A 12,704-nucleotide genomic window follows, 5' to 3' on the forward strand; every position below is an offset into this window, starting at 1 on the left:
AAAGCAAATGCAGTAGGCAGTATCGAGGCCAGCAGAAATGATTAAGGCCATGTCCATATATTGTGCAATAGGTCGATAATGTAATTAGCGTAACAGGCCTGCCAACGTGGACGTCTGTTAGCTGATGTAACACAACTGACAGTCAGTGTTCTCCTCCAAGCATGTTGAACTGTCCAATAATGTTGCCTTTGCAGCAGTTTGAAAAGGTTGGCTGTTTGCATGGGACTTGCACAAGGAAGCATGTGCTAGCCTTCACAACCCCCTAGTTCTGTTCAACGCTGTTGTTGTTACAGCCTGAGTCTACCCGGCTGGAAAAATTCTACTCCTTCTGAGAAGATGTTAACGATTTCACAAAGCTCTTATGTTGCACAGACGACCAAACTGCAGTTGCACGTCTTGGCGAGGATTCGGTTGTCTGAGCCGGTGGATTGTACGTGGCAGCTGTACCCTGATGCACAGATTTGGAGGGTTTAGTGGATCAGAAGATGGTGCTGAAGCCGCCTCCAGACCTTGTTTACAAACAGTCCCATTTCCATGTGGTGCAGGAAACAGTGTCTGTTTTTATGCTACCTTGTTTTTTGTCACAAGATCTGGTGCCAGGCTTGTAAAGGCTTGGCGTGTAGGTCATGCCCTTTGTCATTGGTTCTGTATGCGGACACATTAAGTTATGGGTTTTAGCAGGCAGGCTGAGCCTGAGAGAAGTGCCAGTTCAGTGACCTAGTTAAAAGGAGTGAACCAGTGCTGGCAGGAGTGACTCACCCGCAGTGACCATTAAGGCAGTGTTGTTGTTGTTTTTGTTTGTTTGCTTCACGTACTCTTTCCAGTCACTGACCTTTCACTAATGTATTTTTTTTGGGCTGATGATGGGGGGAAAAGAGACACAAATATTTATTATATATTCATAATAATAATGATAATGCAATCGAGATTGCACATCCTCGAACATACCCTCAAATAGTCATTTCAGGGAGTGGTTAATAAGTGTGAAGAACCTTTAAATTGGTAAAGCACCTTAATGTCCACTTATTTAACCTTTGAAATGAAGGTTCTTCTAAGGCAATGCTTACAGAACATTTTGCACCACTGTTTTGTTTTTTTTACACAAACTTATTTAAACGTTTTAAAAAGGTTAAAAAGTTTTTTGGCATTTCTTAAATAACCTTTTGTGTAGCACCTTGTGTCTCCAGCCTTGCTCCAATAGGAGTACCCTATGCCCTGTGGCACTGATCCAGTCCTAATCACACTTGATCCAGCTAATCAGGGTCTTCAGGAGCGCCGGAACACAAGAACAAGGTGTCTTAGATTAGGGCTGGAACAGAGCAAAGACGGAGATGCCTGGTGTAGTCCGTGCCTTATGCATTCTTGGAGAAGATCTGATTTCATCCAGGCCCCTAAAAAGGTCCTTGGGAGTAGTGCCACAGAACAGGGATGCTCAGACCTCAGGGCCGGGACACTTCAGATCCGACACACCCGGCTCTAATGTTTAGATGCTCCTGAAGACCTTAATCATCTGGATCAGGTGCCTTGCTGCCCATGCTGTCTCATAAGTGTAGTGAGTGAAGATCTCTGTAAAGGAATCATCAAGACAGCAGAACGTACCTAATGTTACCAAGGTATCGACAGCTTGCTACTAGCTGTTAGTGTAAAAAGCTAGTAGCAAGAATTGAAGAAGTCTAGGATACTGCACTTCCATTCTGTTTCAGACACACTCTAAACTCTGTAGGGTGGTAGACCTCCCTAGGACCAGATTAGGGCTCCTCCGCCCTAGAAGTATTTGGTCATCTCTCTCCAGATCAACTCCAGTTACCTTTAAACTTTTAGAAAGGTCTTGGTGTACTATGTGTGATCAGAAGAAGAACATTTTTGATAAATGGATAGACCACCTTTCATTCTCGTTTCTCTGTCCACTGAGGCACCCTTCTTCAGCTGAACTATATCGGCCAGTATACCAGAAGAACCCGCTACCTGCATATTACATGTTACAACTCCAGAACCTATGAGAACAGATGCAGGTAAACTGCGTGGATGTGCTCAATTCCATCCCCAGCTCACCTGATTTATCATTAAGCACTGATTTACCAAACCAGGTATTAAGAGATGATAACTATAAATAATACTACTAATAATAAGACTCCCGTGAGGAGAGCTTCGGAGATGTGTTAATGAGGGACGTCCCAATCCAATCCAGAGGGTCAGGATCCGTGCCTTATGCATTCTTGGAGAAGATCTGATTTTATGCATGTCTAAAAATAAATAAATAAATAAAGCCCCCTAAAAAGGTCTTTGGAAGTAGTGCCACAGAGGTGCTCAGACCTCAGGGTCTGGACACTTCAGATCAGACACACCTGGCTCACCTGATTACCATCATTAAGCACTGATTTACCAAACCAGGTGTTAAGGAGAGCTTCGGAGATGTTTTAATGAGCGACGTCCCAATCCGATCCAGTGGGTCAGGATCAGACCGATCCAGGCATATTTAAATGCAGCATATAAGTGGTGCAAACCATACATGTGTGGGTTTATGGGGGTGGTCGCCGCATTGAAGGCAGGAGTAGCTCTGTGACTGGTGACCGTTTGTTAGCGTACGCTTAAAGCTGTTCATCCAGTTACAGGCGCGCGCACACGGTCGCCTCTAGCTCCCACTCATCTCCTGAAAAAGAGTTGTGTATCATGCCTGAGGATAATCCGTCTTACACTAAGCAGCCCCGCGTCATGTGATGGCACTAAAGACCTGTTGAAGTGTCTTCCAGCTGGGTGGACACTGGTGCCATCGACAGGTGGAGATCTTCCCTGCAGAAGAGTGGCGAATTCCACACAATTTCTGTGTGCTCTAGTAAGCCTTTAATGATTGTCCTGCACATTGTTTCCCTCTTTATAAAGATTCCAGGAAATGGGTTTTCCAGGAAATTGAGTATTTGAGTTGTTGTTGATACATAAATAGTAAATATATGACCTTGATTGGGGTGAAAAGTGCTCAGATGCAGTATTACAAGCCTGTTTACGGTTTACAACCCTGTTATTTTGTCTCGCTTTTCTGGTTTTCGGCCTTGCAACAGCTCGCAGGAGCCACATATACCACAGTAATTATTCCCCAGTCTCTTTCCCAGATAGAGCGGGCAATGAAGAGAAGAGCCTTCGTTTGGTTGATTGGCAAGTTTGCGTTACCCTTCTGCGGTGACGAGGTATGATTCCTGTATCTACCCATGTTCCCATAACTAGCAGAGGTGGTCTAACCTTCATAACTTTTTTTTATATTGTGTTATATTTCTGCCATGTTCCCTGCTCCTACATCAGAAATGCAGTGTAAACAGTAGGGCTGTGTATTGGGAAGAACCTGATGATGTGGATCACAATACAGGGATAAAGTTTAGGAAAACTGCAGTAGTATAAAAAAAACACACCACCAGGGGCTCTGAGTGGTCCAGCGGACTTGGGCGCTGCTACTGTGACACGAGCATTGCTAGTTCAAATCCTAAAGCCTGCCATCAACATCCAGAGCCCGAGAGAGCACAGAGTGGGTAGGTGGCTCGCTCGGTCTCTCCCCACATCCCCTCAGTGTTTTGCTGGTCGGCACGGGTGTCTGCTAGCCTCCGCATCCAAGCTGGGGACCTGCCGCTTTGCTCCGAGCGTGTTGGTTGATTCCTGGTGATGTTGGTGATATTGCATCTGTGGCAGTTCGAAAAGAGTGGCTGGTTGTGCATGTGTCGGAGGAGGCATGTGGCAGTCCTTACCCTCCCAGTGACTGGAGCATTGCATGTGATTGGGGACAATACTAACTGGGTGAAGTGGGTAGTTTGCAGTGGGATCTTTAAACAGGGTACAACACTGCTGTCTAGAGAATCAGTAGTGAAAAATATTGCAATACCTTGATATATCGATATTTGCATACACCCCTATATAGTGTACAGTAAAAACATTGCATAGCTGATGCTGTGCAGTAACAAGGCTCCCGAGATGCTGACTGTTAGTAGGATGCATTTACTATGTTTGGCATTTGCTTTCAGTGTAGTTCAGTTCAAAGGCAAGTCACTTGAAGGCAGCCAAGCCAGATCATTCAGAAAGAGGCTTTTAATAGACAGAGTTCGTGTAGGACTCCGCATGAGGGCTCATTTAATGTTTCAGTTTTCGGGGCAGTAGCATCTATTCATTATCGTCTTTGTCTGGTCCTCATTTGTGATGTCTCTGATCAGCCTCCTCTGTGTCCTGTCAACACACCCTCCTGAAGCCAAGTGCACAGACATCTGGCAGGTTTGTTGAGATGGGGGGGAAAAAACTGATAACTGCTGTGTTTGTGTTCTTCTGCCTGCTCAGGTCTGAGGGATGAACGCAGCTCCAGCTCTCTGACGCCCCTGAGCTAGGGCCTGCCTGGTGGATCCCACCTGACCCAGCGGTGCGTTCGCCTCACGCCACTTCCAACATGCTGATCAAAGAGTACCGCATCCCCATGCCCATGAGCGTGGAGGAGTACCGCATCGCCCAGCTCTACATGATCCAGGTCAGTGCGCTTTCTGAGTTGTTCTGGTGGGTCGTTTTTGTACATCGTTTATTTTTCTTGGGAGCCTAATCGTACAGGTTGCAACGTGGCTGACCATAAAAGCTAATGTTGCATGTGGGCATTGGTTGGTTGACATTAGAGGTGGGGGTATAACTGTTTTATTGTATTGTGATGAATTTTGGTAGCGTGTTCTACGGCATGCTTATACTGAGCCCAACACAAGCCGAAAAGTTGGCTCTAGCACCAATGTGGCTAGTGTTGGCAGTAGAGTCTGAGTGTTGCTTTTTAGCATGGTGTTATATTTGCTTCAATGTGAACTGTGTTGGCACTGGTTGTTTAAATGATGTCTTGGATTTCAGGGGTTGTTGCTGTTGCTCAGGCCCCATTCACACTTGCCGTTTAGCATCTTGGGTGATTCAATCATTAGCACCTTTCAAACCTTGCAGCTACAGTACGTTAATGTACATTAATACATAAACATGAACTAATTTATTAAAACCAGTAAATAGCTTAAATATATAAGGCCTATTGAACACATCCACCACCACCCCCAGCCACGACATCCTAACTACAGTGTTTCCCCACGTGTCCCCAGAAATACAAACATTGTCACTATAGGATGTTTTAAGATGAAGATCAGCTCATTTTTAACTAGGTTTGTTCAATCTTCCGCTACCCTTTCTAACATAAGGATACCACATCCTAAAGAAGGACATCCATGGCATCACTCAAGGAACTTTATTCTTAAGAATATAGCTTAGCCGTTGAGCTCTGAGACTAAATGTTTCCAACGCAGACTTCCTGAAAGCTTTGTGACGCAAGAGGAAGGAGGAAATACATACTAGCATACCTTCACCCAATGCTGGTCGGCATGGTATGGTAGGAAAGTCCTAGCTAACCACCCCCGGATCGCTCTTAGGATGCACTGTGACCAGATCAGCGAGAGCCTGATGTAGTAAACATACAAGGCACCCTTCCTTCAGTCACGAGTGGTGACTGGAGACGCATGGAAATGGCAGTTATCTCGCTGTCCAGTTGTGATCAGATCACTCGAGTCGGATGGTAATGCCAGGTACGAACGCGGCCTCAGTCGTGAGAGAGCAGATGTCTCTGATGTTCATTTGGATCCTGCTGATTGAGCACAGAGCATGCTGGGAATGAAGACGTCTAACCCCTCCCTCCTCCCAGTAGGCTCATGCTGAGACCAACAAAAGATGAAAAGCGCCGATAGACGTCAGCTGTCACCGGCGATCAATACATGAGCTTACAACACCAATTCTGTGATCTGCATATGTAAACAGCTTAGAGGGACTCCTTAATGGGAGGTTGTCCCTTTTTAATGCTGCTCTGAGGCCGGCATGGTAATGGGGAATGTCTTGATTCCGTCGGTAATTGGTTCTGCAATGACATTTGGATGCAGAGCTGTCTCGAGGAAAGGGCCAAATGGAGCGAAATGTGATTGGAATGTTTGTGGCCATGTTGAAGGGCAGGGAAAGCGTTCATGCAGTGGCACAACGCCCCTGTCTCAAGCAGACTGCTTTGCTCCCTACAGCTAGTAGAACCCGACAGACCTGTACTCGAAATATCCAAATGTCTTCTTCCTGTAGGGCAAGGCCTAGACGTGGAGCCTGTGGTATAGGTTGAGGAATGTGGACACAGTTGACTGTGGAGAAAGTGTTCCTCATGCTGCACCTTCTTGAAGGAAGGTCTTGATGGTTTTAACTACAGATGGGTGTGGTTATTGATGCGGGGCTGCAGAGAATATCGAGACTGGCTTCATGATTGGTTAAAATATACAAACGGACACTTAACTCAACATTTTGGGGCGTTATGATTCGGTTTGATGTGCTTGATCTCATAATAATGTACTAACCACAAGCTAATGTGTTAGCCCCAAGCTGCTATACGCTTATGAGGATTGTACTGATTTTTGAAGTGATGTTTTTTAAGGAGGGGGGGTCTCATTGTAGGCTTGCTTGTCTCATTTTATTACACTCCATCCAGTGTAATCAGTATTAAAATCACTGCTTTATTTGCTCCAGTCTGAAACCTGTGCGTATTGAATTCTGAGCACTGTAACCTGGTACATGATAGGGCTGGGCAATATGACATTATTTTACCGATGTTATGTTAATTTTGATATTGTGAGTGTATCGTGGATATCGTCAGTGCTTACAGAACACTGACCAACTCCTATATATTTATATTAGTTTTCATTACAGAGAGTGTAATTAGTGCTGTTTAATTATTGTAATATAACCCCCTGTACTCTGTATGAGAGAGTAGCTAAATAGCAGTTTTTGAGAATCTCTCACTACTGACGCCTTTTGTCTGCATGTCAAAATATCACCCAGCCCTAGTATATAATATAATGTGACCTATTTGCCAGTGACTTCTGCAGTGGTGACTTTAAGGTAAAAATGCCCAGCCTGAGTGTAAAGCTTGTGAAAGCTGGTGGAAGTTCGGTTTCCCAGGGCAGCAGGTCGACTGTTCCCTACTCACTCCTTTGCACCGAGGGAGTCTGGAGCGCAGGTCGTGACTGTGGTGACACACGTGGGCTGGCGCACTCGGAAAAGGGGCTGAAGGTCTCTGCCGGCCCACCCACGGGCTCCGCTCACTCTCAGTGGGTTTAAGAGGTTAATTAGCATCATGTCAAGCCAGCTGTCAGACCGGCAAGACAGCGCTGCACAGTGAAGCCTAAGGAAGGATCTTGCACCATGCACTCTATTTCCCCCAGGGTGTAAAACCCACAGGCAAGGACTGACACTCCACAAGGATCGCACGCAATACAGTGATTCCAGTACATTGGGTGTAGTTTCGTCACAGTGCCTTGATTTAAGATTTATGATTTCTCAGCTTGCATGATTATGAAGCACATTTAAACATTTGCGTCCTTACTTTAAATCTCTTGAGTCCTGTACAGACGGGATTACTTTTACACGGGGAGGTGGGGAAATGTAATTATTACCAGAGTTTCTCAGTGATTTTAGTCCCGCCTGAATGCGTCATGTCAATCATTTGTAGAGTCCATGGTCTTTTGCCTTCTGTTAAAACGAGCTGTAAAAATAACCTCAGGTTATATTAATCTTGTGCAAATCAACATGTGGGTAAATATTCCATTATACCCTGTGGAAAAGGAGTTTAGCTCCTTAGTTTAATCGTGCATGGTACAGATACCTCGGATCATTAATGTCTGTGGCCAGCCTCAGCCAAAGGACTCCTCAGAGACATGACGATGCTGGCAGCTTTAGGCAAGTCATTGTGTAGCCTATGGACTTATGTGTTGAGTGTTATGAACATGTAGCTACTTTCAAGCTAAAATTTCATCAGGACTATAAGTGGATTTTAAGGTCTGTTCTCACGGTTCTAGAAAGTGCTCCCTCATGCACACTGTTCTACAATTTGGTTCTAGAAAGCACTTACTACAATTTGAAAACTTTTAGAATATTTCACATTTCTAGAACAAACATCATGATAAATATTGTAATGTTGGATGTTATAATAATTGATATTTATTATTATATATGTATGTGTATTTATCCTACACTGGTCTTTCTGAAGATTAGTAAAAAAAATAGTAATGCCTTATTTATTTATTTATTTATTTATTTATTTATTTATTTATTTATTTATTTATAGCATTCTTCTAATTCTAACCCAGTACTGTATTGTTGTTAGTATTGATGCTGCTGTTTTACAGGGCTGTCCAGTGAAATTGGGTCTAATTTGAATCCTTCATCTCATGCTATTGCCCAATAGTACACACCCCCTGAATGATGTAAATAACACACTGCCCTTGATGAAGTTAATTTTAGGTAGAGTGGTTTATTTATTTATTTATTTCTTCGCTGCGATGTTATAAATCTGTAGCGGCCATCTGCTGTGGCCTGTGTGACATGGCATTGCCTAATGACTGTATGCAGGGAAATGCACCCAGCTTGGCACGCGAGCACAGTATCAGCGTGACCCCACCGGTGTAGTGGTTAAAGGTTTTCTGTGGCGTATGTGTTTGTGTACAGATTCCTCCGTGCTTGCGCGCGGTTGTGAGGTTGTCTTGATAGCGTGACGCTATGAGTCAGAGTGGTTTTGGGGACGGCCGTGTCTGGTGATGGCAGGCTGACCAGTTGTCGATAAAGTGGCAGTGGTAATTTGACTAAAGTAGATCTGACCTGTAATTAACCCTGTTTTTAGAGTGATTTTTATTTATTTATTTATTTTTAAAATACCTTTAACCTGTTAAGAAAAACATCTGCTCCAGGGTAGTCATGCAGTGTGTGTGTGTGTGTGTGTGTGTGTGTGTGTGTGTGTGTGTGTGTGTGTGTGTGTGTCCAAATGTGAAATGTCTTGTGCTCTTATAAAACAGGATGATAACATTTCTCATGCCTTTATTTCCACCTGAAATCAGTAAGAATTGTCTAAACATGATGTCCTTCGATTATCACCAGTAACCAGTGGCAGCCAATCCTTGTGGCAACTATTACATCAGCATGACCCAAGACAACGCTTTTCTTCCTCAATGTCAAGCATAAGCCTGTACGACTGCAGGCTGCAGAGTTTACTTAATTAACACATTAGTTTTGAGTTAAGTCAAAGTTAAATGAATTGAACCTAAATAAACCAGTATTCCTCAGTAAAGTAATACATGAAGTTTAGGATAAGAAGTAATAGTTGCTCATAGTAATAGTTGCTAGTGGCCTTACTATATCTGCTCCCACAAAATCTGTAAATAAAAAGTTAGAAAAAGTTCTAAGCAAATTGACATATTTGAATAATGAATAATTTCTACTAAATCGTACTGCTCTAAAAAGTTCCCTCCGTTTGTGCAGTTCATGCTGTTCTAGAAAACCATCTACTTTCACACTGACTGTAGAGAATTCAGTATGCACAGTTCTAACGTTCCATTTACACTGTTCTAGAATTCAGTATGCACAGTTCTAACGTTCCATTTACACTGTTCTAGAATTCAGTAAGCACAGTTCTAACGTTCCATTTACACTGTTCTAGAATTCAGTATACAGTTCTAATGTTCCATTTACACTGTTCTAGAATTCAGTATACAGTTCTAATGTTCCATTTACACTGTTCTAGAATTCAGTATGCACAGTTCTAACGTTCCATTTACACTGTTCTAGAATTCAGTATACAGTTCTAACGTTCCATTTACACTGTTCTAGAATTCAGTATGCACAGTTCTAACGTTCCATTTACACTGTTCTAGAATTCAGTATGCACAGTTCTAACGTTCCATTTACACTGTTCTAGAATTCAGTATACAGTTCTAACGTTCCATTTACACTGTTCTAGAATTCAGTATGCACAGTTCTAACGTTCCATTTACACTGTTCTAGAATTCAGTATGCACAGTTCTAACGTTCCATTTACACTGTTCTAGAATTCAGTATGCACAGTTCTAACGTTCCATTTACACTGTTCTAGAATTCAGTATGCACAGTTCTAACGTTCCATTTACACTGTTCTAGAATTCAGTATGCACAGTTCTAACGTTCCATTTACACTGTTCTAGAATTCAGTATGCACAGTTCTAATGTTCCATTTACACTGTTCTAGAATTCAGTATACAGTTCTAATGTTCCATTTACACTGTTCTAGAATTCAGTATGCACAGTTCTAATGTTCCATTTACACTGTTCTAGAATTCAGTATGCATAGTTCTAACGTTCCATTTACACTGTTCTAGAATTCAGTATGCACTGTTCTAACGTTCCATTTACACTGTTCTAGAATTCAGTATGCACAGTTCTAACGTTCCATTTACACTGTTCTAGAATTCAGTATGCACAGTTCTAATGTTCCATTTACACTGTTCTAGAATTCAGTATGCATAGTTCTAACGTTCCATTTACACTGTTCTAGAATTCAGTATGCACTGTTCTAACGTTCCATTTACACTGTTCTAGAATTCAGTATGCACTGTTCTAACGTTCCATTTACACTGTTCTAGAATTCAGTATGCACTGTTCTAACGTTCCATTTACACTGTTCTAGAATTCAGTATGCACAGTTCTAATGTTCCATTTACACTGTTCTAGAATTCAGTATACAGTTCTAACGTTCCATTTACACTGTTCTAGAATTCAGTATGCACAGTTCTAACGTTCCATTTACACTGTTCTAGAATTCAGTATGCACAGTTCTAACGTTCCATTTACACTGTTCTAGAATTCAGTATGCACAGTTCTAACGTTCCATTTACACTGTTCTAGAATTCAGTATGCACTGTTCTAACGTTCCATTTACACTGTTCTAGAATTCAGTATGCATAGTTCTAACGTTCCATTTACACTGTTCTAGAATTCAGCATGCACAGTTCTAACGTTCCATTTACACTGTTCTAGAATTCAGCATGCACAGTTCTAACGTTCCATTTACACTGTTCTAGAATTCAGCATGCACAGTTCTAACGTTCCATTTACACTGTTCTAGAATTCAGCATGCACAGTTCTAACGTTCCATTTACACTGTTCTAGAATTCAGCATGCACAGTTCTAATGTTCCATTTACACTGTTCTAGAATTCAGTATGCACAGTTCTAACGTTCCATTTACACTGTTCTAGAATTCAGTATGCACAGTTCTAACGTTCCATTTACACTGTTCTAGAATTCAGTATGCACAGTTCTAACGTTCCATTTACACTGTTCTAGAATTCAGTATGCACAGTTCTAATGTTCCATTTACACTGTTCTAGAATTCAGTATACACAGTTCTAACGTTCCATTTACACTGTTCTAGAATTCAGTATACACAGTTCTAATGTTCCATTTACACTGTTCTAGAATTCAGTATGCACAGTTCTAACGTTCCATTTACACTGTTCTAAAATTTAGTATACACTGTTCAGTCTAGAATGTACACTTTTGGAGAATTCTATTCACACTGTTCTCGAACTTGCTATTCTTGCTCTATTCAGTCCTCAAAAGCTCTCTTCTGTCCTACAGTTTCATTCTCACTGTTCTAGAGTGTTCTGTTCTGTCCGTTAATTCGTTTCATTAGTCTGGCTTAGTAGTTTTTTTTCCCCCAGTCCTAAAACAGCTCCCAGTATTAGAATGCTGGTTTGTTGGTGTTTGCCGGTGTTTGGGTCGGTGGGCACACTGCACGTTCTAAAGACAACGTTCTACCTCCAGTAGAATGTTGGTGGGTGTTGGAGAACGTTTGGTTGGTGCGCTCTGAGTGTAAAGGCTACTGACGTGTCACGTGTATTTCTGTTCTTATTGACTTTGCCTGCTGGTTGGTCTGTATAGAATGTCTGATTCTCCGTCCGTTCCTGTGTGAATTGTTCCATTTCGGGAATGTTCTGTTGGGGAGGGAATGTAAAGAGCTCGGGAAGGAAAATGAGGAAGCCCACTCGTCAGCAAGAATGCCACAGTTCCTGTCTCCTGTCTTCTCTGCTGCTCTTTCCACCCCACCCCGCCACCGTCACAGCGTCACAGCTGAGCTCCGGCTGCCATGGTTACGGATGACATCAGCAAGAGCGTGGCACTCTGCAATCATTTGTTTGCTCTGTGTGTGTGTGCGCGCGCGCCTGAAGAGGAGGGTGGGGAGGAGAGACGAAGGGAGAGGTCACGATGATGCAGGCGCGTTGCCAGGGCAACTTTTTACTCTGCTGATTTTGTTATCCTTTGCTGGAAGACTAGCCTTGGAGGTGCACCACAATGAGGTCAATTGGAGGCAGACGCAGGATTGGTGGGGCAGTAGGAAGGGTGGGGTGGTGGCAGGCAGGATTTTGCTCCCCGCAGAAGCCCCCTTCACATGATTCTCAGCTTTTTCCTCCCATAGAGCTGCATTTGCCTCCCACCGGGCCAGCTGGAAAGGTGTACAGCGTGGCGAAGGCCTCTGAGCTCAAAGGATCACATCTCCCAGAAATGCTAATCACCCGCAGTAGGGAATGTCACGATCTGGTCTGAACGGTTGGTGTCGAGAAAAAAAAGAAGCATTTTTTAACATTTTTTTCAGTGTGAGCTATTTTAAGCCCTAGTGATGATTCCAAACAAGACCAGTATCAATACCAGCTACACTGTGTTGACAAAAGTATGGGGACACATGCTCATGCATTGGTTCCTTTGAAATCAAGGACAACCAGCATGTTTGTTCCACATGGGTGAAATATGGGCTCGGTGGGTTCCAGGTGGGCATGGGCTTTGAGTGCGTTTGTACAGGTGTTGTTACTGGGACCCAGTTAGGCTTCTCAA

At 43.1% G+C, this 12,704-nt stretch overlaps 1 protein-coding gene across 5 annotated transcripts in view; it reads left to right on the top strand.

Annotated features, from left to right (window-relative positions):
• LOC140536350 (membrane-associated phosphatidylinositol transfer protein 2-like) overlaps positions 1-12,704 on the top strand; it is a 77,087-nt gene that overhangs the window by 22,316 nt on the left and 42,067 nt on the right. For all 5 annotated transcript variants that reach the window (XM_072658078.1, XM_072658082.1, XM_072658081.1 and 2 more), the window contains exon 2: positions 4,312-4,495. In XM_072658078.1, the coding sequence (XP_072514179.1) occupies positions 4,418-4,495 (78 nt within the window). In that variant the 5' untranslated portion in view covers positions 4,312-4,417. The remainder of the gene's footprint in view (positions 1-4,311; positions 4,496-12,704) is intronic.

Source organism: Salminus brasiliensis, chromosome 16, assembly GCF_030463535.1.
Source record: "Salminus brasiliensis chromosome 16, fSalBra1.hap2, whole genome shotgun sequence".
NCBI lineage: Eukaryota > Metazoa > Chordata > Actinopteri > Characiformes > Bryconidae > Salminus > Salminus brasiliensis.